We start from the raw sequence: 25,789 nt of genomic DNA on the forward strand, positions 1-25,789 counted from the left end.
TGAAATGTTACAGGTGTACTTTTAAAATGCTACTTAGCCACATGTTTTCTTTTCGGAAATCAACAGAATTTTAAAGTAAACTACTGTGGGCCTGAAAAGACCAAAAAAGCAAAAGAGAGAGACAGAAATGTTACATATTAGTAAAACTTTTTTTTTTTTTTTTTTTTTTTTTAATAGAGACAGGGTTTCACCATATTAGGCTGGTCTCGAACTCCTAACCCCAGGTGATCCAACTGCCTCGGCCTCCCAAAGTGCTGGGATTACAGGTGTGAGCCACCACACCTGGCCAGTAAAACTTTTTTTAAAATTTTATTATTTTTTCAGATGGTCTGCTCTGTGACCCAGGCTGGAGTGCAGTGGTGTGATTGTGGCTCATTGCAGCCTCGCACTTCCAGGCTCAGTGGATCCTGCCACCTCAGCCTCCTGAGTAACTGGGATTACAAGTGTGTACCACCACTGCTAACTAACTTCAAAAATTTTGTGGGGGCCAGGCGCAGTGGCTCATGCCTGTAATCCCAGCACTCTGGGAGGCCTAGGCGGGTGGATCATGAGGTCAAGAGATTGAGACCATCCTGGCCAACATGGTGAAACCCCGTCTCTACTAAAAATAGAAAAATTAGCCAGGCATTTGGCATGCTAATAGTTAGTCCTAGCTACTTGGGAGGCTGAGGCAGAAGAATTGCTTGAAACTGGGAGGCAGAGGTTGCAGTGAGCCGAGACTGCGCCACTGTGCTCCAGCCTGGGTAACAGAGCAAGACTCCATCTCAAAAGTTTTTTTTTTTGTAGAGACCAGATCTAGCTATGTTCTCCAGACTGGTCTTGAACTCAAGCAATCCTTCTGCCTGAGCCTCAGAATGACAGGCATGAGCCTTGATGCCTGGCCTGCTTCAAGGTATCAAGTTCAGGGTGGTAACTAGGTCACTTGTTCTATTAACCAACCAAAGACCCAATTAACAAAGCCCTTGACTAGAAAAGTCTTTGGGAAGAAGCCTCAACAGGTGCTGTGGTTTCTGTGTTCTTCCCTCATGAACATTAGGAAACTATCTAGAACGCTCCCTACTGATCATTCCGTTTTTGTTATTTTTTTTATAAATTCTCATCGTTGGCTGTTTCGTGGTGTAGAGACACCGCTGTTAGGTCCCAGGACTCCAGTGAACTTCGTGTGCACATCACGTGGCTTCCTGGGGACCGGAGCTTGCTGTGAGGCATGTTCCATCTGATTTCTGTTGGACCTGGCTGTGGAGCCATGACTCAGATGGGCTGCAGGCCTAGCTGCCCGGCTCATCGGGTGAGGAACAGACGGCAAGGCCAGGGCTCCCATCCTGACACATCTTTCCTTTCCTCTTGCCCTTTCAGGATCTAAAGAGGGCATTGTCACTGGCAGCAGGCAGGTGCGCCTGGCCACGGGCATCTTCCCTGTCATCAGCCTCCTGAACCACTCCTGCAGCCCCAACACCAGCGTGTCCTTCGTGAGCACGGTCGCCACCATCCGGGCATCACAGCGGATTGGAAAGGGGCAAGAGATTCTCCACTGCTACGGTGAGCCGTGCCTCCACACTGCCGCCCTGCCCTTCTCCAGGAGGAAAGGACAGGGTGGATGCCAGTGAGCAAGCCATCAGGCATGTGACTTCACCTGCAAGAGGCAGTGCATACTTAGGCCAAAAAAGAGGGAAGGAGGGAAGGAAGGGCCTTCTTACTAGGGCCCTATTGTGGCTGAACTGTGTCTCTGTTTAATCGCTATAAACTTCCTCTTCTGAAAATGGGCTAGGAACAACTTCTTGGCTTCTCTTCCTTCCTGCCTTAGCAACTTGGAAGCTTATTTTAGTATCTAGTTCCACAAATGTTTGAGTAAAGGTTATCTGTCAAATGATAAATAATTGTCCAGACCCTGTGCTAGGCTGAAGGTTTTTAAGAAGTGTTTGAGGGCTGGGCGCAGTGGCTCAAACCTGTAATCCCAGCACTTTGGGAGGCCTAGGCGGGTGGATCATGAGGTCAAGAGATCGAGACCATCCTGGTCAACATGGTGAAACCCCGTCTCTACTAAAAATACAAAAAATTAGCTGGCATGGTGGCGCGTGCCTGTAATCCCAGCTACTCAGGAGGCTGAGACAGGAGAATTGCCTGAACCCAGGAGGCGGAGGTTGCGGTGAGCCAAGATCGCACCATTGCACTCCAGCCTGGGTAACAAGAGCGAAACGCCATCTCAAAACAAAATAAAACAAGAAGTGTTTGACTCTCTTGCTTTAAATCTTGGCTAAGGGTGATCTCTCTCCAGGGCCTCACAAGAGCCGGATTGGGGTGGCCGAAAGGCAGCAGAAGCTGAGGTCTCAGTATTTCTTTGACTGCACCTGTCCAGCTTGTCAGACTGAGACACGCTGTATGGCTGCAAGGCCCAGGTGGGAGGCTTTCTGCTGCAACAGCTGCAGAGCGCCCATGCAGGTAATTCTGTCTTCTCTACTTTTCCTGGCGGTCAGTTATCCAGCACAAGGGTGAGAAGCGTTGAGGAGGAAGCCAGCAGGGCCTTCTAAGTGCTGAGAGCAGTAATACTATCTCCATTTTCGCCAGTCATCCCCATACACTGGTTACTCCTCCAAAGAAACCACAGAGAAAGCTTTCATTTAGTGATGGAGACTGTTCCGGTGCACTCCAGCCTCGGCAACAGAGTGAGACTCAGCCTCAAAAAAAAAAAATTAGCCTGGTGTCAGGCACCTGTAATCCCAGCTACTAGGGAGACTGAGGTGGGAGAATCACCGGAACCCGGGAGGCGGAGGTTGCAGTGAGCTGAGATCGGCCACTGCACTCCAGCCTGGGTGACAGAGTGAAACTCCATCTCAAAAAAAAGAACACATGTCACTCTAACAGCAGCCTGGGCAAAGGTGTTACTGTGTCTCATTGACCTGAGAACTATGACTAGAGGAAAATTAGAGGTAGTTTTTCTCCAGCCATCTGGGCCAGAGGAATGATGGAATGAGCCATGTGTGAGCCACGGGCCATGGGACTGAGGGGAAAGGCATCCTCGTGAGAAACTGGGATGCTGTTGCCAGATGAGAAAACAGATACCAGCATTTGAAACACAGCAAACATCCACCTCGGAGGCTTCCCCTCTGCCAGGCGGTGCAGTATTCTTAGGGGAATCATGAGTCAGTGCAGAGCTGGCTGTGTTAGAAAGCTGAGTGCGCAAACCCAAGGTCAAATGCAGGACAGTCACACCTAGCACCTTTTTCTGTTACTTTTCTTTCTTTCTTTCTTTTTGAGATACGGAGTCTTGCTCTATTGCCCAGGCTGGAATGCAATGGTGCAATCTCCACTTACTGCAGCCTCCGCCTCCCAGATTCAAGCAATTCTCCTGCCTCAACCTCTCAAGTAGCTGAAATTACAGGTGCATGCTACCACACCCAGCTAATTTTTGCATTTTCAGTAAAGACGGGGTTTCTCCATGTTGGCCAGGCTGGTCTCAAACTCCTGGCCTCAGTGACCCACCCACCTTGGCCTCCCAGAGTTCTGGGATTACAGGCGTGAGCCACCGCGCTCAGCCTTTCTACTGGTTTTCTTGTGACTTTTTCATAACCACTAGAAATGTTTGTCATCTCAAGTCCTAGCCCCAAAAAGACACGAGAGGGGTATAGAAATTGAAAGAAACTGTGGACTAGACCAGTTCTGTTCCAAAAATGAAATCTCAGGTGGCTCAGCGACTGCCTTCCTTAGAATTGCTGCTCTCAAACCAAATTCATTCAGGCTTTGGTCATGACGTTTTATTAGAGGAGGCTCTTTCCTCCATGAGGCAAGAAACTATGGAGCGATCCTCTAATGTAAGCACGGGCAGTGCTGATAACCGACTCTGGCATTGGAATAAAGAGAAAACTGACTTCCACAGGGAGATGACGTGCTGAGCTGTGGCCGCAGAGGCTGTGCAGAATCCGTCCGCAGGGACCACCTCACCTCTCGCTTACAGGACCTTCGGCAGCAGGTTGGAATGGCCCAGAAGCTTCTCAGCGATGGTAAACTAGGTGAGGCTGGCTCCCTGCTTTGGTCCTCTAGCTCCTTCCCTTTTATTCATTCTGATGCATTTTGGACTCAAGGATACTCAGTACTGATTGAAGAACTGAATGTAATCCCCATGCCAGCCACAAGATGGCTATATAGGCCAGTGAGAGCAAACCCTAACCAACTCTGTTACTGTGGTGCCCTTGAAAAGGGGCCAGATGACTCAGGCCGTTGTTTTCTTATGCATCAGATTGCTAAGTTAAAGCACCCCTGCCAAGCAACGGCTGAGCTCGGACATCCATGAGCTTTGTGCAATTCCAGAAGTTCAGTGTCATTTATGTTAATTCCAGGGCTTAGTGACAACTTGCTAGAAGGCGGGTCTGCTCTTATCAGAGCTCTTCTGTTTTAGAGAGCAGCGGGGCATGAGCCCAACGGATAAGAGTGTCTTGCTTTTTTCAGAAAGACAGTTGTGGAACTCCCCATTACCCTTGAAAACCCTACCTTAGAGCTTGACATCATGGATTGTACTTACCCTGCTCTATGAACGTTGACCTTCAGCTTAGATCTCAGGGTCAGGAGAAACCATGGCCATACATGGAGGGTAGAGGTGGTCATGTTGGAAGGCTGATGCTGCAAACCCAGGGCAAATGTGGGGAGGCCTCCCCTGGCACCTTTCTCTATTGACAGAAAAGAGAACAGCAGCTTTATTGGATCGGACATCAGGGTTGGTCACAACCCAGGGAGGCCAAGGGGAATTTCCACATTAAGCACAGCTGATTGAGAATTTGAGGCTGGGTGTGGTGGCTCACACCTGTAATCCAAGCACTTTGGAGGCCAAGGCGGGGATCACCTGAGGTCGGGAGTTAAAGACCAGCCTGACCAACATGGTGAAACCCCATCTTAAAAAAAGAAAACAGAAAAAAAAAAGGAGAATTTGAGACCTGGGTTCTCGTTTCTAGGGGTGGGCTTATGTGTATAGTGAGGCGTCTTTCCTCTGAATTGACAGAGCCAGCCATTCAGCAGCTGTCATGGTGCCAGCATGATGCTGGGAGCTTCCTGTCGGCAGAGCACGCCGTGCTGGGAGAGATCGAAGATGGCCTGGCCCAGGCCTGTGCTGCCTTAGGTACGGCACGGCCTCCGTGTTCTGCCTCAGGAACACGTCTACCCTGGATGCCTCGTCGGGTCCCGGCCTTGTCTGCCCCACTCTGTAAACTGAGGCTGTTGTCCTGTCATTCACCTTCCTCACCCCTGAAAATGTGCATCCACAGTTGACCATGGTTCTTTTCTGGAGCAAGATCTTTCTTTTCTCACAGGGGACTGGCAGAAGTCAGCTACCCATCTACAGAACAGCCTCCGAGTGGTTGAGGCTCGCCACGGGCCGTCCAGTGTTGAAATGGGCCATGAGCTTTTCAAGCTGGCCCAGATCTTTTTCAATGGGTGAGTCTTCCCCTTTCCTACTTCACAGGCACATACTGTTCTTTTCCTAGGCTCTTCTGGGTATTCCTGTTTTTGTATGGTGTTTTTAAAAGCATGCTGAAACTTCCTTATTTCCTGTTTAGGAGAGATCTTGCCTTCTGTTTTGCTAACAAACTTAATGCTTTAGAATTTCCTCCTGGGAGATAAGGGGGAAGCTTTTGGATCTCAAGTGAGTTTCCCAGAGAGAACTTGGCCAGGCAGTCCCGCCCAGCCTCCAGCAAAGCTTGCTTCCAGCTCCTCTGGTAAATCACAGCCCCTGACTTTCTCACTCCCAGCATGCTCAGCTGCAGGCTCTCTGCCTTTCCCTACTCTGCATTCTGTTCCTTTTAAAGCATTTGTTTGAACCAGGGCTGATTTTACCCCCAGACAACCTTTGGCACTGCCTGGAGACTTTTTTTTTTTTGAGAAGGGGTCTTGCTCTCTTGCCTAGGCTGGAGTGCAGTGGCATCGTCACGGCTCACTGCATCGTCAAACTCCCAGGCTGGAGTGCAGTGGCATCGTCACAGCTCACTGCATCGTCAAACTCCCGGGCTCAGGGGATCTTTGGAGACATTGTTGATTGTCATGACTTGAAACGGGGGTGCTGCTGGCATCTAGTGGAAAGAGGCCAGAGGTGCTGCTAGACATCCCAGTGCGCACAGGACCGTGCACCCCACCATTCCCTGCAAAGAAGGATCCAGCCGCTATCCAGTCAGTAGTGTCAGAGTTGAGAAACCCTGCTTTTAAAAAAGAAATTGTTTTTCAATCACCTGCTCTAAGCAGAGAAATCCTATGTTGAGGGTTGAAAGGGAAGAACAGCACACTGGTCAGCTGAAGCCAAATCCACTTTTGCTACTGAGACCACTTAGGAGTCCCTATTTCAGGATTTCTGGGTGGAACTCCTCCAACTTTAGTAAAGCTGCCCTTGGTGTTCATTAGTATGAGGAAGTGTTTAAGGCTTCAGCCTAAGATTATGAATGGTGAGTGGGCCTGATCCCAAGACACAGAGACAGTCTATTTTGGTCAGAGTTAGGTCACAACCTAAAATGAAAACTGTTATGTAACCTGTGCTAAATACCAGCTGAATGCTTTGAGGCCGGGCGTGGTGGTGGTGCCTGTAATCCCAGCTACTTGGGAGGTTGAGGCAGAATTGCTTGAACCTGGGAGGCGTAGGTTACAGTGAACCAAGATGGCACCACTGCACTCCAGCCTGGGTGGCAGTCACAAAACTCTGACTCAGAAAAACAAAAAGCTTTGAGATTTGCCTGCGCCTGGATCCCATAGTCTATGCTCTCTTTTATAACTGTTTTCTCACAGTCTGCTTTGCCGTGTGTTTGTGACAGTGTCTTAACTGTTCTAGAGGGTAAGATCCTTGATGACAGAAGGATCTGTGGGCCAGGCGTGGGATCTTGTTCTTCACAGTGTGTGAGGCCCTCGGTTTGCATATGCTTCATTGAGTCAGTGAACTCACTCTACCCGCTCTCACCCCCGGGCTTAGGTTTGCAGTACCTGAAGCGCTAAGCACCATACAGAAGGCTGAGGAGGTTCTGTCGCTGCACTGTGGCCCATGGGATGATGAGATCCAGGAGCTCCAGAAGATGAAATCCTGTTTACTGGACTTAACACCCACCCCTGTAGGGTCTTCAGTGTAGGGTCCCAGGAGGATTTTGAACACAGAAAAGGAGCCCATGGAGTGGGTTCTGCGGCCGGGCGTGGGTTCTGTGGGCCGGGTGTGAGGGGTGAGGCGGACTCAGAAAGTGCAATGAGAGAGACACCTGTTTTGGTGACTGTTTCTTGAAATAGTTAACTGCCCTCCAGTAAAAACTCCCAGTCGCTAGGAAAGACTTAAAGCCAGTGTCTGGAGATTCCAAGTCCTTTAAAAGGGTTTTAGCTGCTCTGCAGAATCTGGATGCTGGCCGGGGTCTTGGCTGGATTCCACCTCACTAAACGCTGATGGTGTGTTTTCCTGGAACATTCCTATGGTTTTAGAGGTAATGAAATGCTGTGTGCCACTCCAGCAGGAACCTCAACTCTTAGCAGTTGTGTTGTAATTGAAAAATAATTAGAGGGCCGGGCGCGGTGGCTCATGCCTGTAATCCCAGCACTTTGGGAGGCTGAGGCGGGTGGATCATGAGGTCAAGAGATTGAGACCATCCTGGTCAACATGGTGAAACCCCATCTCTACTAAAAATACAAAAAATAAGCTGGGCATTGTGGCGCATGCCTGTAGTCCCAGCTACTCAGGAGGCCGAGGCAGGAGAATTGCCTGAACCCAGGAGGCGGAGGTTGCGGTGAGCCGAGATCACACCATTGCACTCCAGCCTGGGTAACGAGCGAAACTCCATCTCAAAATAAATAAATAAATATATATATATATATTAGAAAACAGGAAATCAGTAAGCCTGCTTGCCTCCAGAGACACAGTGTTCCACTTATGCCGTCAGGCTCCTCAAATCCTCCTACAGTCGGTGGGGTATATATTGTGACCAGGGAAGTAACTGTGGAGCCATTTTATTGAGCAGTTTCCTCCGGGGATGACAGCTCTAGATTTGTTTTCTGCCAGTTTCCAGTGCTTATTCTCTGCCCTTCATTCTATACTCAAACTCACAGGAAAGACTTTGTAACACATATGCCTCCTTTCTGAGTTCTATTTGTTAGCGAGCCTGAATAGAGACTCCTTTTCCTACCAGACCTCTCCAAACTGGCGAGTAGAATACAGACACTATGAGAAATGGGAGCTGCAGGGTTTCCGGAAATGCTGAGGTCATGGATGCTGCTGTTTGTGGTTCAGACTTAGGAGACGTTCGAGACCAGCCTGGCCAATATGGTGAGACCCCGTTTCTACTAAAAATACAAAAATTGGTGGTTGGCGTCTGCAGTCCCAGCTACTCAGGGACCTGAGGCAGGACAATCGCTTGAACCCGGGAGGCAGAGGTTGCAGTGAGCCAAGATCGTGCCATTGTACTGCAGCCTGGCAACAGAGCAAGACTTCATCTCAAAAAAAAAAAGCGAGACAGAAGGTAGGGATGATGGATCTCTTCCACCAGGATGTGTAGCAGTAGCCCAGACTGACCACTGGTGACCAAGTAGTTGAGGTGCGTTAGTTGGAAAGAATGCCAGCTCCATGCTGCTTTTGAGAGTTTCCAGCCTGACCAGGCCCAAGAAGTGCCCATCAGTTGCCACTGCACTATGATCAGGAAATCAGTAGCCCCGCAGACACCTGCCAGTAGGGTTTAGGAACCTGTTTGAAATACAACTAGCACTCAAACGTGTTGAATGAGGGGCAGGGCAGGCAGAACATCATTTCTCCCTTTGACAAGGGAGTGGCCAGTGGTTTTTTGGTAGAGCTTTTTCAAGAAAAAATTGTCATCTTGCAGACAGTCCAGTAGCCCCTCCTTTTTTTTTTTTGAGACAGTTTTGCTCTTGTTACCCAGGCTGGAATGCAATGGCGCAATCTCGGCTCACCGCAACCTCTGCCTCCTGGGTTTAAGCAATTCTCCTGCCTCAGCCTCCTGAGTAGCTGGGATTTCAGGCACGTGCCACCATGCCCAGCTATTTTTTTGTATTTTTAATAGAGACGGGGGTTCACCATGTTGACTAGGATGGTCTCGATCTCTTGACCTCGTGATCCACCCACCTCGGCCTCCCAAAGTGCTGGAATTACAGGCTTGAGCCACTGCGCCTGGCTTGGTAGCCCCTCTACTTCAAACACTGGGCATGCTTCATGCTCCTGGAAAGCCCCATTGTCCTTTGTAAAAGAGGGATGCCTCCTTACAAAGAACAGGATTAGAATCTTGCCTTCTCAGGTACATTTTCTGTGTCCTTGGAAGCTTTCTTTAAATGACGTGTAAAATAATGATCTCCTTAAGTTACAGATGGCTTCTCATCTGCCCATGTGTGGTTTCTAGCATGCTTCACTGATTACGGGAGCAGGAAATGCCCTCCCAGGAGGATTACTGGTCCTAGTACAGAAACACCCCAGAGCAGAGAAGCGTTCCCTGCTTTATCCAACACAGATAACTAAAAGTCCTTTTCTTTTTTTTTTTTCTTACTCTGTCACCCAGGCTGGAGTGTAGTAGCACGATCTCGACTTACCGCAACCTCTGCCTCCAGGGTTCAAGCGATTCTTCTGCCTCAGCCTCCCGAGTAGCTGGGACTACAGCGGAGTGCCACCATACCCAGCTTTTTTTTTTTTTTTTTTTTTGTAGAGATGGGGTTTCACTGTGTTAGCCAGAATGATTTTGATCTGACCTCAGGTGATCCACCCACCTCCGCCTTCCAAAGTGTTGGGATTACAGGCATGAGGCACCGCTGCCAGCCTAAAAGTTCTTATAAATGGTGACTTTTTGCAGAGTTTAGATAAAAGCAGGCTAAAAGCACAGGACTAACAAATTCCCAAAGAGCAATTTCTCTTCATATTAAATGTAGCCTAGCTCAAAGTAGGAGGAGGAGGAAGTACCAGGAGTGAAGGATCGAGCTCTTTTATTGTATGCACTGAAATGTAACAGGGCAGCCTTCGGGTGGTGTGGAATCTGTCCCTCTGGGGTTTTCTTCTAGGGCACTGGAATATGAAACTGGGGGATTAGGTGCCCCTGGGGTCCAGAATCTTGCCAATGAAGAGAAGGGCCCCGGTGTCTGTGTCCCTCAGTACAAAGATGAAAGGCTGGTTGAGGTGATAGTCCAAGGGGAAGGTGAGGTAGGCAGGCTGTGGCCCTGGGCCGGGGGTGGCCCCAGCCCCTGCCCCTTCCTCATTCCACTCGAAGCCAGCCCGGTGTTCCACTTGAGTCAGCTTGATAGGTTTGCCTGTGATCTTGCTAAAGTCTGGTGAATCAAACAGGGATTGCAGCTCTGTAGAGATTGAGAGAGATTTCCGTTAAAACCCTGCCCTGCCTGGCACCCCAACCGAGGGGTCCAGTTGCAGGCAAACTGGGATGGCATATCACCATTGACTTTCTGTGAGGCATGAAGAGCGCTGAGCTGGCTAAGGGTTAAGTGACTCGCCCAGGAGCACTTAGCAAGTCGGAGAGATTAGAACACAGGCCGGACAGACTTGACTTGAGGGGCAGTGTTCTGAGCTCCTGTCACAGGAGGTGGCTCCTCAGGCTGAGGAAGGAGTCTGATGAGAGAAGGCAGTTCAGCCTTCCCTTCTGGCATTATGAGGATGAAGAAATCATCCATGGCCTCCCTACAAAGCCGCAGAGCCCTTGAGTTCTGCTTACCAAAGTAAAGGGCCCAAAGACCCCACCCCACCCCCCAAGAGCAAAAGGGGCTTGCAGACGTACTCATCTCCTGCAGGGACTTGGTAACTTCGCCTTCGTAACTCAGCTTCAGCTTGGGGACGGTCAGGACTGCTTGGATGGTCTTCAGTTCTCGGTCTATGTCATGAATGAACTCAGAGGTGAGGCTCTCTTCTATCAAGGTCAAATTCTGGGTCACTTTCAGGGGCAGGAAGAAGATGATACTCATGCTTCCGGTCAAGGGCAGCTGGGCAATCTGAGACAAGTGAGAAAGCACATGGGTTAGTCCTTGAGAGCCGGAGAGCAGGTGGACACAGCTGAGAGCTGCCCTCCCTTTCCCGGGGTGGGGCCCTGCCTTGTCTTCCGCCAGCCCCTCTGTTTAGCAACCCCCCTCTAGGTTATTGCTTTCTGGCAGCAAGCCCTCTCCTGATGTTTCTTCAAAGACTGTGCTGTTGTCTTTCCTCACCTGGGCCTGATACCAACTGAGTATCTGCTGAAAGAATAATGTCCTGTGGTTCTGAGGAGCTAGAATTTAATTTTCAGGTCTTTATTTTCTCCCCAAGTCCTTCTGCCAACATTTACTGATCACTCGTTAGGGGAGAGTGCTGGACTAAGGGAGAACCCTGGGTGGGAATGCAGAGGCAGCAGGAGGAGGGCTCGGAGGCACCACTGCAGCCACCAAGAGCAAAAGCATCCTCTGAACAGAGGCTCTTAACCCAAGGTCCATGGAACGGGTGGTGTCAGGGTCCCAAGAGCCCCCTAAGGTCGTTGATGGACGTGTGTGTGCATAGCTGGCGGTGTGAGACCTGACAGCTGTGTATATTCCGCCTGCTGTGTGACTATGGGGATCTGACAACCCTGCCTGAAACTATCCCGGGTTCCCCCAGTGCTGTCAGATTCCCAGAGATCGTGTCACAGCCGTGGCCCAAGGAAGTCTAGCAGTCACAGACTGAGAGCTAAAAGAAGTCAGGGGCACATGAGAGCCTTAGAATGCCAGTGAGTGGCCAGGCACGGTGGCTCACGCCCGTCTTGCCAGCACTGTGGGAAGCCAGGGCATGCAGATCACCAGGTCAGGAGTCCGAGACCAGCCTGGCCAACATGGTGAAACCTCGTCTCTACTAAAAATACAAAAATCAGCTGGGCATGGTGGCGAACGCCTGTAATCCTAGATACTCGGAAGGCTGACGCAGAAGAATCGCCTTAACCCGGGAGGCAAGGTTGCAGTGAGCTCAGATCTCACCCCTGCACTCCAGCCTAGGAGACAGAAGAGTCTGTCTCAAAAAAATAAAAAAAGAATGCCAACAATTTGGAGCTTGTCATTATTTTTCAGTGTTTGTCTTTAAATTCTAGAAGCGAAGTCTCAAGAGAAAAGAGGAGAGAACAAATATTTGAGCACCCATTTCATAGGATGTTCGTCCTTAGAGCAAACCCCAGAGGGTCCGTGTTGATAACCGTTCCCTACCACACCTTTTTTTTTTTTTTTTAAATGAAGGACAGGGTTTCACCGTGTTGGTCAGGCTGGTCTTGAGCTCCTGACCTTAGGTGATCCCCCTGCCTTGGCCTCCAAAGTGCTTGGATTATAGGCGTGAGCCACCATGCCCGGCCCCCCATCTTAAGAAGAGGAACGGCTCAGAGATCTTACTAACCAGCTCAAAGTCACACAGCAGGCAGAATATACACAGCTGTCGGGCCTCAAAGGTCATTCTGTTTCCACTACACTATTCTGCTTCTCTGTCCCCTCCCCCCACCCACCGTCCTCCCTGCCCCCACAGACCTTGCAGCTGAGATCAGAATCCAAGCCATAACGCAAAATAGCCTTAGGGTCTGACATCATGGGGACCCTCACAGTCCTGTCTTCATCCAAGTGGAAATCCTCCAGGGAAGTCTTTCTGGAGTCAAACTTTGTTACCCACTGCCCTGGAATGAAATGAATGAAATATTCTGAGCCCAGGAGACCAGAAAGACAGTGGGACCATGCTGTGTCCCCACAGTAAGTTGAAAATTACCCGACTAAAGGAACCTTAGCTGTGAAGGGCTCTGACGCATCAGGGAATCGGCCTATCTCACTGTGTGGTTTGGACCCCACAGTTATTTCCAGGACCCTGAGTACCCTTCACAAACAAACTCAGATGCCAACACGTTGATCTGGTTGATTAGACTCTAGATTGTACATGTTCTGTGATAACCTGCAAGAAAAGTAAACCGGTGGCTTGGCACGGTGGCTCACTCTTGTCATCCCAGCACTTCAGGAGGCCAAGTTGGGGGAATCAACCTGAGGTCAGGAGTTCAGGACCAGCCTTGCCAACATGGCAAAACCCCATCTCTACTAAAAATACAAAAGTTAGCTGGGTGCTTGTAATCCCAGCTACTTGGGAGGCTGAGGCAGAGGTTGCAGTAAACTGAGATAACACCGCTGCACTCTAGCCTGGGCAACGAGCGAAACTCCGTCTCATAACAAAAACTAAACTTGTGTACACTACTCCATCAGTGACTCTGGGAGACAGTCAAGGAAGGTCTGAGCTGGAAGAGGCCTCTGAGGTCCTCGGGAATGTCCCCTCGTAGCTGAAAACCTTCTGAAGCCAAAGAGGTGGCGTGACTTGCTGACTCTCGGCGCCCCCTGAAGGCCACGCTCCTTTAGTTTCCTGTGAGCTGCTCTTTCCCTCGCTGGAGACCAGTGCTTGAAGCAGGAAGCCACTTGGGATTTTTCTCCAGTCCAGGGGGCTACTCTGGCTGGTGCCTCATAGACGGTTACAAAGCATTTTAACAGGAGTTCCCTAGCCCTTACCCGATGCCACCCCACAAGGCCTTCTCTGAATGGAGCTAGCCCCACACTAGGCCTGTGGAACGATCTCCAGACACATCACCACAGCCTAGAGGATGTTGCTGACCACCTGCCACGTCTCAGGTACAGCACTAGGGCTGCTGTGAAACTTGGGGACAACATACAAGGTGTCTGTGAAGTTGGTGTATTATCCTGACATTAAAGGTGAGAACGTAGGCCTGGAAATGTTATGAAATGTGTGCAGAGTTCTACTCCATAGCACAGGCAGAGCTGGGATTTAAACCTTGTCTGATTTGGCTCACACCTTTAGTCCCAGCACTTTGGGAGGCTGAGGCGGGCGGATCACATGAGGTCAGGAGTTCGAGACCAGTCTGGCCAACATGGCAAAACCTCGTCTCTACTGAAAGTACAAAAATCAGTCAGGTGTGGTGGCACGCACCTGTAATCCCAGCTACTTAGGAGGCTGAGGCAGGAGAATCACTTGAACCTGGGAGGTGGAGGTTGCAGTGAGTCAAGATCACACCACTGCACTCCAGCCTTGGCGACAGAGTGAGACTCCATCTCAAAAGAAATAAATAAATCTTGTTGATTCAAAAGCCAGAAATCTCATTCAGTGCCCAGACCAAGACAGGCCCAGTGTTCATTCTCTTTCCCTCTCTCTCTCCACAAGTCTCTGACACTCTGTAGACATTCATGCTTTCCCTTGGATTTTCTGACAAGCAGATACACTCCAGGTGAGTTCGGTTTCCAGATCCTCCCCAAGCTGTGCCCCTGTGTCCATGTTGGGCCAGGTCTTTGCCACCTCCCCTTTCCAAGCCCCATCTGATGCCTGCCCTCCACCTCTGGTCAAAGAAGTGGAAAGCCGGACATGGTAATCCCAGCATTGTGGGAGGCCAAGGTGGGAGGATCACTTGAGCCCGGGAGTTTGAGACCAGCCTGGGCATCATAGCAACACCTTGTCTCTTACTTTAAAAATAAATTTAGGCCAGGCGTGGTGGCTCACGCCTATAATCCCAGCACTTTGGGAGGCCGAGGCAGGTGGATCACAAAGTCAAGAGATCGAGACCATCCTGGTCAACATGGTGAAACCCTGTCTCTACTAAAAATAGAAAAATTAGCTGGGCATGGTGGTACACGCCTGTAGTCCCAGCTACTCGGGAGGCTGAGGCAGGAGAATTGCTTGAACCCAGAAGGCGGAGGTTGCGGCGAGCTGAGATAGTACCATTGCACTCCAGTCTGGGTAACAACAGCAAAACTCCGTCTCAAAAAATATATATAAATAAAAAATTTAAAAAATAAATAAATAAAATAAAAAATAAATTTAAAAGGTCCGGGCATGGAGGCTCATACCTGTAATTTCAGCATGTTGGGAGGCCGAGGCAGGTGGATCACCTGAGCTTAGGAGTTCAAGACCAGCCTGGACAACATGGTGAAACCCCCACTCTACTAAAATACAAGAAATTAGTGGTGGCGGGCACCTGTAATCCCAGCTACTCGGGAGGCTCAAGCACAAGAATTGCTTGAATCCAGGAGGCAGAGGTTGCAGTGAGCTGAGATCATGCCACTGTATTCCAGCTTGGGCAACAGAGTGAGTGAAGCTCCATCTCAAAAATAAGTAAAGTGCAATACCATAAATGAGAAAGCAGCAGAGAAGCCCTCACCCTTGAAGTGTGCCACGCCGAGAAGGAGGATGCTGACATCACTGGGCATCTCCTTCGTGGACCTGGCGAGCTTCCCTTTCATCTGCGCCTGCACCCAGTTGTTGACCTCCTGAAGGTCCAAGCGAGGGTTGCCTGTCAGGACTCTGGGCCTGGTCCCATATGACTTTTCCAGGGGGGCGACGAAGCTGGATCTGATGCGCAGCTCTGAAAAGAGGCAGAACAGAGGTGAGCGTGCCGTCTTTGAGAGCCTGAAGGTTCAGGTTTATTGCTCAACAGGCCCTGACTTCCCAGCCAGCATCTTTCTGTGACTTGCTGGCACTTCTGCTGGCACCCCCAGGCAACGGACAGGGTGCAGCAGATCCCCCACCATGCTGTTCATCGTCACGCCTCCACCTCCCACCGCCTCCTGCAGCCCACTTCCTCTTTCCAATCCTCTTTGGGTTCATGGGCCCTTCCTCCCCCGTGGGTGCCAGGCCTGGCCTAAGCCTATGTGACCCATGTGTAGAAACGAACCCCCGGCCTGGAGCATAGATCCCACATCCCTCAGGCAGCTCAGGCTGGAAAGGCAACTTACTCCTCTCAAAGATGATTCGGGAGGCACTCCTAAGGTTCTTCTGGGGAGCAGTGACAGTGTCAAGCAGCTCCTTATAGGTGCCATGGATGTCTGGGCTGCTGATCAGGTCGTAGTAGAGAGCCCGGTGAATGATGGATTCCGTTCGCTGCTCCGCTCCTGCCAGAGACAAGGATGTGGACCACACCAGGCCAAGTCAAGCCCCTCGCAGAATGCAGATACTATACTCATTCCTTTTGTCTGCTGAGGGCCCAGGTAGGCTGATCTTAGAGAAAATCTAGGTGGCCAAGGAATTTTCCTCCTTAGAGATTTCCCTGAAGTACGTGAAAGGCATCAGGCCTAGAGGTGGGAGTGAGGGCACCAGTCCCTGTACTCCTCCCATCACAGCCCTTAAGACCATGCTGGCCAGGTGCGGTGGTTCACGCCTGTCATCCCAGCACTTTGGGATACCGAGGCAGGCAGACCATGAGGTCAGGAGATTGAGACTAACCTGGCTAACATGGCGAAACCCCATCTCTACTAAAAATACAAAAAAAAAAAAAAAAAATTAGCCAGGTATAACGGTGTGTGCCTGTAGTCCCAGCTACTCGGGAGGCTGAGGCAAGACAATCTCTTGAACTTGGGAGACAGAGGTTGCAGTGAGCCAAGATTGCACCATTGTACTCCAGCCTGGCCAACAAGAGCAAAACTCCATCTCAAAAAAAAAAGATAAAAAAGATTCTTCTGGCCAGGTGTGGTGGCTCATACCTGTAATCCTCGCAGTTTGGGAGGCTGAGGTGGGTGGATAGAGCTGTGGGGCTCATGCTGGAGCCCAGGAGTTTGAGCAGCCTGGCCAACATGGCGAAACCCTGTCTCTACTAAAAATACAAAAATTAGCTGGGCATGGTGGTGGGTGCTGATAATCCCAGCTACTCCAGAGGCTGAGGCAGGAGAATCACTTGAACCTGGGAGGCAGAGGTTGCAGTGAACCAAGACCATGCCATGCACTCCAGCCTGGGCAACAGAGCAAGGCTCCATCCTGGGGGGTGGGGAGGATGACTATTCTGTATTACCTGGCATTAGTTTCCCCTGTCAACCCAACTGTGTCCTCAGTGAGGACAAGCCCACTCCTGCTTGTGGGCAGTTACGTCTCCAGAACCTAGGCTCCTGGCTGGCATGGGCTTCTTTAAGAAATGCAAGAATTAGCCTTGAAGTCACCACGTCAAGAAGCAGCCCCTGCTGGGTGTGGGGGCTCACGCCTGTGATCCCAGCACTTTGGGAGGCCAAAGCAAGGGATCACGAGGTCAGGAGATGGAGACCAGCCTGGTCAACCCGGTGAAACCCCGTCTCTACTAAAAATACAAAAATTAGCCAGGCATGGTGGCTCACACCTGCAATCCCAGCTACTCGGGAGGCTGAGGCAAGAGAATTGCTTGAGCCCGGGAGGCAGAGGTTGCAGTGAGCCGAGATCGCACCACTGCACTCCGGCCTGGTGAGAGCGAGACTTCATCTCAAAAAAAAAAAAAAAAGAAAGAAATGGCCCCTGAGGCCAAGCACCATGTCAGTGGTGCCCAGCCTCTTCTGGGGTTGTGCGTGCACAGCCCTGAGCTGCTTGCACAGCTGGGACCCCCAAGCTAACCCCCTAGTGCTACTTCACCCCTCCTTGAGCGGAAATGTCAATGAACTCAGCCACATTTACGCAGAAGCCACAGGCGGCCTCTCCAGAACTGGGGCTTCCTGCATCAGAGCACTCACCCAGTGAGAGGGCGGAGAGCGCGGTGGCCACACTGAGTGGAGACAAGAGCACATTGGCCGTGGGGCTCATGCTGGATTGCACCCGGTACAAGTCATAGCCAAAGTTGGAGACTGCTGCTGCCAGCTTGTTCACAGGGACCTTGAAGAAGGGATCCTCCTCTTCCACCGGCACCCCTGTGCTGTCGGGGTCTGGGGAGTCCTGGCAGAAGACGGGAAGTCTTGGGTTTGAGGACAAGGACACGTGGAGATAAACAGTGAATGACCACCTCCTCGTGGCTTTCTGTAGGGTGGTGGTTCTGGCCCCTTGGACCGTCCTTCTTAATTTTTCTGTGTTGGCCTAGTACTGGAATGAGTGTACTCTGATTGTGCATGAGCTCTCTGCGGGGTGAGGGAGCCCAGAAGAGAGATTGGCTGGCCAGGTTCTTTGTCTTTTTTTTTTTTTTTTTTCTGAGATGGAGTCTTACTCTGTGGCCCGGGCTGGAGTGCCATGGCATGATCTCGGCTCACTGTAACCTCCGTCTCCAGGTTCAAGCGATTCTCCTGCCTCAGCCTCAAGTGGCTAGGATTATAGGCCTGAGCCACTGTGCCTGGCCTGATGGCCAGGTTTTAACACTTGTGACCTGTAAGCCACAAACCTATGACACACTTTTTAAAAACTGGCAGCCAAGTGACTCACACCTATAATCCCAGCACTTTGGGAGGCTGAGGTGGGTGAACCACTTGAGGCCAAGAGTTCGAGACCATCCTGGGCAACACAGTGAAACCCATCTCTACTAAAAACACAAAAAAACTGCTGGGCACAGTGTCTCATGCCTGTAATCCCAGCACTTTGGGAGGCTGAGGCAGGCAGATCACAAGTTCAGGAGTTTGAGACCAGCCTGGGCAAAACAGTGAAACCCCACTGTTTCACTGTTTTATATTTTAATTTTATATAAAATATAAAATTTATATTTTAATTTTATAAAAATATAAAATTTATATTTTAATTTTATAAAAATATAAATAATTAGCCAGACATGGCAGTGTGTGCCTGTAGTCCCAGCTATTTGGGAGGCAGAGGTTGCAGTGAACCAAGATTGCACCACTGCACTCCAGCCTGGGCAACAGAGTGAGACTCTGTCTCAAAAAAATAACTGGGAGTGTTGGCACACACCTGTGGTCCCAGCCTCTTGAGAGGCTGAGGCACAAGTATCGCTTGAGCCTGGGAGGCAGAGGTTGCAGTGAGCTGAGATCGTGCCACTGTACTCCAGCCTGGGTGACAGACTGACACCCTGTCTCAAAAAATAAATAATAGACCAGGCGCAGTGGCTCATGCCTGTAATCCCAGCGCTTTGGGAGGCCAAGGTGGGCAGATCACCTGAGATCATGAGTTCAAGACCAGCCTGACAAACATGGAGAAATACCGTCTCTACTAAAAATACAAAAGTAGCTGGATGTGGTGGCACAAGCCTGTAATCTCAGCTACTTGGGATCTCAGCTACTTGGGAAGCTGAGGCAGGAGAATCGCTTGAATTCGGCAGAGGTTGAGGTGAGCTGAGATCACGCCATTGCATAAATAAATAAATATGAAAATAAAAATCGGGAGCTGGGTGCAATGGCTCATGCCTCTAATCCCAGCACTTTGGCCAAGATAGGTGGATCGCTTGAGCTCAGGAGTTTGAGACCAGCCTGAGCAACATGGTGAGGACTTGTTTCTACAAAAGATACACAAAAAAAGTAGCTGGGCATGGTGGCATGTGCCTGTGGTCCCAACTACTTGGGAGGCTGAGGTGGGAGGATCACTTGAGCCAGGAGGCGAAGGTTGCAGTGAGCCATTATTGTACAACTGCACTTCAGCATGGACAAAAGAGTGAGACCCTAGCTCAAAAAAAAAAAAAAAAAAAAAAAAAAAATTGGTAAGGAACCCTCCATCCCAAGCCCACAAAAACCCTGTGTTCAGGCCTCTGCCTCACCCTCCTCTCAAGCCCTCCCTGTCTTCCATGCCCTGGTGTCTCCTCCATCCTGAAGGGACCGTTGGGGTTTCTGACCTTATTGCAGAGTCAACCACACTTACTAAGCGCCCACCATGTGCCTGGCTCTTTGCTAGTTTTCTTTATTTGAAGTTGCTTCATTTTATATTTGTTGATGCATTTGTCCAATACCCCAAAAGACTAATATCTCAGAAGACTGAGTTCCTTGAAGAAGGCAAAAAGTGAGGTCGGGCGCAGTGGTTCACGCCTGTAATCCCAGCACTTTAGGAGGCTGAGGCAGGCAGATCACTTGAGGTCAGGAGTGTAAGACCTGCCCAGCCAACATGAAGAAACCCTATCTCTACTAAAAATACAAAAATTACACAGGCATGGTGGAACACGTCTGTAGTCCCAGCTACTCGAGAGGCTGAGGTAGGAGAAATGCTCGAACCCAGAAGGCCAAGGTTGCAGTGAGCCGAGATCGTGCCACTGCACTCCAGCCTGGGTGACAGAGCGAGATTCTCTTAAAAAAAAAAAAAAAAAAAAAAGTTTAAAAAAAGAACCGAGTTTCTCTGAGACAGGGTCTGGCTCTGTCAACCAGACTGGACTACTGTGGCACAATCATGGCTCACGGCAGTCTCTTTTTTTTTTTTAAAGACAGAGTCTGGCGATGGTACAATCTCAGCTCACCACAACCTCCACTGCCCTGGTTCAAGTGATTCTCCTGCCTCAGACTCCCGAGTAGCTGGGATTACAAACACATGCCACCACACTCAGCTAATTTTTTGTATTTTTAGTAGAGATGGGGTTTCACCAAGTTGGCCAGGCTGGTCTTGAACTCCTGACCTCATGATCCACCCTCCTTGGCCTCCCAGAGTGCTGGGATTACAGGCATGAGCCACCACACCAGGCCAAGAAAAGATCTTGACTGAAGGGAGCAGCCCTGGGCTTGTTGAAGTGCTTTGGATTTTCACTTTTTTGGGATCTTACTCTTGTCTCCACTCCGTCCCATGAAAGGTGAGGCAAAACATTTTCTTTGTTTTGCTGCTGGAGAAACTCCGACCCTGGAGAAGTAAAGGCCAACCCTGGCCTGGAACCCAGGACTCGGTTCCCTGTCCTGTCTCCATGCTGCCTGCCAAGGAGTGGCCAGGAATGTTGAGCACGCCCTTCCCACCCGCCTACTGACCTCCTCCGGGCGGCCCGAGGGGTTCTGGCAGCTGCTGTGCCCGAGGAGGGCTCCAATCCAGAGGAGAAGCACCAGGGCCTGCATCCTGGGGCCTGCAGGAAAAGCTCGAGGCAGCAGCCTGGCTCTCACCTTCTGCGCTGGCCACTCCAGGCAGGGCACAGACAGTGGGCAGGGGGGAAGGCACTTTCCCCTGTCATGCCCCCCACCTGGAAGTGGACCCCCAGCAAGTTTCTCCCACCCTCCCCCCCACCTCGGGGCCCATAGTCACACCACAAGCTTGGGCTTTTGTCACACTGTCTGCATCAGGGGACCCTCCTTTGAACCTAAAGCTTTTATTTATTTATTTTTGAGATGGAGTCTTGTTCCATTGCCCAGGTTGGAGTGCAGTGGAGTGATCTCAGCTCACTACAACCTCCGCCTCCTGGGGTCAAGCAATTCTCCTGCCTCAGCCTTTCGAGTACCTGGGATTACGGGCATGTGCCACCATGCCTGGCTAATTTTTCATATTTTAGTAGCAATAGGGTTTCACCATATTGCCTAGTCTGGTCTCAAACTCCTGACCGCAGGCATTCTGCTCACCTCAGCTTCCCAAAGTGCTGGGATTACAGGTGTGAGCCACTGCACCCAGCCCCTGAACTGAAAGCTTTTAAAGATCCAGAGCAGGCCAGGTCCAGTGGCTCACGCCTATAATCCCAGCACTTTGGGAGGCCGAGGCAGGTAGGTCACGAGGTCAGGAGTTCGAGACCAGCCTGACCAACATGATGAAACCCCATCTCTACTAAAAATACAAAAATTAGCCAAGCGTGGTAGTGTGCGCCTGTAATCCATGCTACTTGGGAGGCTGAGGCAGGAGAATCAAGTGAACCCATGAGGCAGAGATTGCAGTGAGCCAAGATGGTACCACTGCACTCCAGCCTGGTCTACAGAGTGAGACTCTGTCTCAAAAAAAAAACATCCAGAGCAGTGGGGCCTCACCCCAGCAGGGCTGCTCTGCGTGGAGTGTGGCCGGGCACAAATGTGTACCAAGGCTTGGCCCTGGAGGCAGCCAACCTGCTCCAGTGATCAGACTTGGGGCAGCCGCTCCCAGGAGAAAGGGGCAGAACCCAGATCTCCTCCATGGAATCACAGGACACCAAGAATGGAGGCATCCAGTCTGGCACCTGCTAGCCCTCCACACTCTCAGACTGCCTTTGGAATTCTCCAGTCTGGAACCTGCGGCCTCATGGGAAGCTCATTCCCTTCTCCAACAGTTCCCTTTCAAAAGCTCTTCCTCCCTTGGCTGTGTGCGGTGGCTCACGCCTGTAATCCCAGCACTTTGGGAGGCTGAGGCAGGTGGGTCACAAGGTCAGGAGTTTGAGAACAGCCTGGCCAAGATGTTGAAACCCCGTCTCTACTAAAAATACAAAAATTAGCTGGGCATGGTGGCACACACCTGTAATCCCAGCTACTCAGGAGGCTGAGGCAGGAGAATCTCTTGAACCTACGAGGCGGAGGTTGCAGTGAACCGAGATCATGCCATTGTACTCCAGCCTGGGTGACAGAGTGAGACTCCACCTCAAAAAAAAAAAAAAAATTCTTCCTCCCAAGGTTAGGAGTACAGGGCCTAGGGTCTGAGAGCCTGGGTGCACATTTCAATTGTGTCCTTTTTTTTTTTTTTGGAGTCAAGGTCTTGCTGTGGTGCCCAGGCTGGAATGCAGTGGCTATTCACAGGCACAGCCATAGCACACCACAGCCTGGAGCTCCCACCCCACATGATCCTCCTGCCTCAGCCTCCTGAGTAGCTGGGACTGCAGGCACATGCCACCACACACCATCTCAGTTCTGTGTCTTAGTAGCTCTCTAAATCACCATTTTTTCTCTTATTAAATGGAAATAAAATAACCTACTGTTAAAATAACTGCTGGGCACAGTGGCTCTTGCCTGTAATCCCAGCACTTTTGGAGGCTAAGGCAGGCAGATCACCTGAGGTCAGGAGTTCAAGACCAGCCTGGCCAACATGGTGAAAGAAAGCCCATCTCTACTAAAAATGAAAAAATTAGCTGGGTGTGGTGGTGCGCGCCTGTAATCCCAGCTATTCAGGAGGCTGAGGCAGGAGAATCACTTGAACCTAGAAGGCAGAGGTTGGCAGTGAGCTGAGATCATGTCACTGCACTGCACCCTGGTGACAGAATGAGACTCCATCTCAAAAAGAAAAAGTATAATCTGAATGACCTTGTGTCCCCTGCCCTCACCACCCATGCAGCACGCATGATCCTTCACACGTGCTGGGATTACAGGCATGAGCCACCACACGAACATCCGTCCACATGGCACAGACTTTTTGACTTCCCAGAACAAACTAGATCAGAAAATTGGGGAGGACATTGTGTGACTGTTGGCTCTAGTCCTTAAAATTAAATCTGATAATCCACTGGACAAAATTGCAGGATGAAGATTGTCTGAGTTTGCTGAGCTTCAGCCTGGCTTGCTTTCTAAACCCGACCTCGAGCCACGTCTCTGGCGAGAGTTCTGCAGACCCCGTGTTCCCAGCCAGCTGCTCTTGCACGAGCTGCGCTGACATGCAGGGAGAAGGCTTTCATGAAGACAACAGGAAAAGCTTTCTGCCAAGCAAGATAGAGGCTCTGCCACCACCCAGGCCTGCAGCCAGCCCCACCCAGCTGGCAGGAGCCTTCCCACCCCAGCCTCTGTAGACTGCTTTATTGGAGACCAAAAATGCAGTGAGGCATGTAGGAGGCAAGACGAGAGGAAACGCTGTTCGCTCTAGTTCCTCTGGCCGAACTAAGGAATTGAGGGAGGAGACAGGCTCCTTGGCAATTGTTTTGTTTTGTTTTTGAGACGGAGTCTTGCTCTTGTTGCCCAGGCTGGAGTGCAGTGGCGCGATCTCGGCTCACTGCAACCTTCACCTCCTGGGTTCAAGCAATTCTCCCACCTCAGCCTCGAGTAGCTGGTATTACAGGTGCCTACCACCACGCCTGGCTAATTTTTGTGTTTTAGTAGAGACAGGGTTTCACCATGTCGGCCAGGCTGGTCTCAAACTCTTGACCTCAGGTGATCTGCCCACTTCAGCCTCCCACAGTGCTGGGATGACAGGTGTGAGCCATTGTGCCCGTCCATTATCCTGGCATAGTATTTAAGGATACTAAAGTGACAAGGACTTGAAGGTGGGACTTTAGCCTACAGTCTAAGCCCAAACCCCAGATCAGGGGACAGATCATTGTTACAATGTGGGTAGGCTGAGGTGAGGTGAGGGAACGTGGCAGGGAAGGGACATGGGTGCAAAGGTGGCCTGGAGCTCAACACAGGGGCTGGAGTGTGAATGACAGGCCGCATCCTCCACCTGAAGCCATCTAGATAAGGGACGAGGAGAGATGACTGAAAACACTGCAAGGCGGTGAGAGGCAGAGGGTCGGGTCTGCACGGGGGGCCTCGGCACACTCGAAATACGCTTCCACGGTGGCCATTCATGGCTGAGCAGGCGACTTGGCTGGCTGCGGCCACAGGCAATGATGCCACCCTGTCCAAAGGGCACTATCCAAGCCCGACTCCTGTCCTCACCAGTTGGGGAGGGCTCAGGGAGAGGCAGGTCCCCGGATGCTGCACCAAGGTCAGGCCTTATTTTCTGACAATTGCCCAAATCAGGAAACCGAGAAACTGGGATTTTTGCGACCTTGCCTCCAAGTTAGGCGGATAACAGGCAGACAAGCTCAAGCCAAGACATGTGTTTCAGATTAAAGCCAGTTCCCAGAGAAACCCCTCCACTGCCGCCTCCTCCTTCCCAGAACCACACAGCCCTCACGCCACATGGCAGTGGGCCTGGTAGACAATGCAGGGAGGGCACCTCCCCCTTTCCCTAGCTCTCTGGGGGGATTCTGAGGGGTCTTCTCTGGCCTACCACCTGGGGACCGGCTGCAAACAATGTTTCCTGCAGTCTCGGAACCTGAACACATCCGTCAGCCCAGGGCCCCGTGGAGTTGCACCTCCCACACCCCAGAAGAACCAGCCCCCAGAACAGGACTCCCCGCCCCCAACCCCACTGAACCTGGGGGGTCACTCCGGGTGGAGGGCCTCCGCTGGGCAGTGGTGGTGTTTCTGAGAAACCTGCAGCTTTTCTTTTTGGCTTAGACCACCCCTCCCGGGGCTCGCCACGGGAAGCAGGAAGGGTGCCCCCAGCACTGCCCCTCCCTGCAGCGCCTGAGACCGGGTCCCCTGCCCTGCACACCTACATAGTGGGCACTGTTTGCCAGAGGCCATAGCCTCATCGTCTCCCAGCCTTTACTCACGGCTCATGTGGCCAAGGAGAGTGGTGGGGGCCGTCCAGAAGGACCCAGCTGTCCTGCATCCCAGCCTCAGGCAGGGCGCCGAGGCCAGCTGCTGGGTGGTGCTGGGAAGTTGCTTTTGCCGTCAGCACCCGTTGATTTTGAGAAGGCAGCAGGGAGCCCAGGGAGCAGAGGCCAGGGCTGGGTGGCAGGGGACGCCTTCCTGACTGCCTTTGCTGGAAGCAGCTGCCTGAAAGCCCCCTTCCCTCGCGGCTCCAGCCCCTCCGGGTGCCGCTCAGACCTGACCCCACAGCTTAGCTCCCCTTTCTTCCCATGACCGCCCCCTCCGCTGTTTCCCACTCACTTAATTAAAAAGTCCTTCCAGCCTCTTCCATAGGTGCAGTGGGATTTGGGGATCACTGGGTCCCAGCCTTTTGCCTTGCCCCCACTCCCTCTGCCCTTGCTCATCCACTCAGCCCCATGCCCAGAATTCAGGGGCTGCCATCTCCCCACTTCTGTCCTTTGCACCCCTCTTTTCTGTTCCCTGGGGTGCCCCTGCCTCTCCCGTGTCCCCCCAGCCCAGGGGAGGCTCTCCCGTCTTCCCCAGCATCGGAGCAACCAGGGAGCGACTTTACCTGCGGACGCTGCAACTCCACTCCCAGCCCTGTCCCTCTGAGCCTGCACGCAGAGGGGCTGCAGCCAGCACAAGAGCTTTTTTGCTGCTTTCTAATCCAGCGTCCAGCAGGCTTCAGATTACAGCTACTCCTTTCTTAAAGCGACCTGCACTCAGTTTGGATTCTGTGATTGCATCACTATCTGGTGTTAACTTTAACCCGCTACTGCACTGCCATCCCGTACCCCAAGGCATACGCATTTCCACACCTTCCTCTTCCATTAGATTTTCCTTAAGGAGCCAGGTGCGGTGGCTCACACCTGTAATCCCAGCACTTTGGGAGGCCAAGGTGAGCGTATCA

The 25,789-nt window shown here is 51.3% G+C and overlaps 2 protein-coding genes across 12 annotated transcripts in view; one reads left to right on the forward strand and one right to left on the reverse strand.

The window, feature by feature from the left end:
- SMYD4 (SET and MYND domain containing 4) overlaps window positions 1-8,287 on the forward strand; it is a 45,378-nt gene extending 37,091 nt beyond the window's left edge. For 5 of the 9 annotated variants that reach the window (XM_078372467.1, XM_008996365.4, XM_008996366.5 and 2 more), the window contains 6 exons: window positions 1,357-1,539; window positions 2,276-2,439; window positions 3,875-4,007; window positions 4,991-5,107; window positions 5,298-5,421; window positions 6,938-7,469. In XM_078372467.1, the coding sequence (XP_078228593.1) occupies window positions 1,357-1,539; window positions 2,276-2,439; window positions 3,875-4,007; window positions 4,991-5,107; window positions 5,298-5,421; window positions 6,938-7,091 (875 nt within the window). In that variant the 3' untranslated portion in view covers window positions 7,092-7,469. Of the gene's footprint in view, window positions 1-1,356; window positions 1,540-2,275; window positions 2,440-3,874; window positions 4,008-4,990; window positions 5,108-5,297; window positions 5,422-6,937; window positions 7,470-8,129 lie in introns of those variants that run through there. The other 4 variants (XM_008996367.4, XM_078372465.1, XM_078372469.1 and 1 more) reach the window with 3 other exon arrangements.
- Window positions 8,288-9,904: 1,617 nt separating this feature from the next.
- On the reverse strand, window positions 9,905-25,512 carry SERPINF1 (serpin family F member 1). Of its 3 annotated transcripts, none has more exons than XM_008996370.5 (8): window positions 25,451-25,512; window positions 20,560-20,651; window positions 17,425-17,623; window positions 15,694-15,849; window positions 15,120-15,323; window positions 12,451-12,593; window positions 10,722-10,932; window positions 9,905-10,287 (listed from the first exon to the last, which is right to left on the reverse strand). In XM_008996370.5, exons 2-8 carry the CDS (start codon window positions 20,641-20,643, stop codon window positions 10,022-10,024), a joined length of 1,263 nt encoding a protein of 420 aa, XP_008994618.1. In that variant the 5' UTR covers window positions 20,644-20,651; window positions 25,451-25,512; the 3' UTR covers window positions 9,905-10,021. The 3 variants fall into 3 exon arrangements, with proteins under 3 accessions (XP_008994618.1, XP_035155298.1, XP_078228597.1); XM_035299407.3 differs by having other exon boundaries at window positions 24,840-25,512; XM_078372471.1 differs by lacking the exon at window positions 20,560-20,651.
- Window positions 25,513-25,789: the final 277 nt, after the last annotated feature.

The sequence above is a fragment of the Callithrix jacchus genome, chromosome 5, assembly GCF_049354715.1.
Source record: "Callithrix jacchus isolate 240 chromosome 5, calJac240_pri, whole genome shotgun sequence".
NCBI lineage: Eukaryota > Metazoa > Chordata > Mammalia > Primates > Cebidae > Callithrix > Callithrix jacchus.

Excerpts from the sequence above, each read along its gene's own strand:
- SERPINF1 (XM_035299407.3), bottom strand. Across the intron at positions 15,324-15,693 it reads CCGAATCATCTTTGAGAGGA|AGCTGCGCATCAGATCCAGC; the intron begins GTAAGTTGCCTT and ends GCCTCTTTTCAG. Across the intron at positions 10,288-10,721 it reads CAAGTCCCTGCAGGAGATGA|AGCTGCAATCCCTGTTTGAT; the intron begins GTACGTCTGCAA and ends CAATCTCTACAG.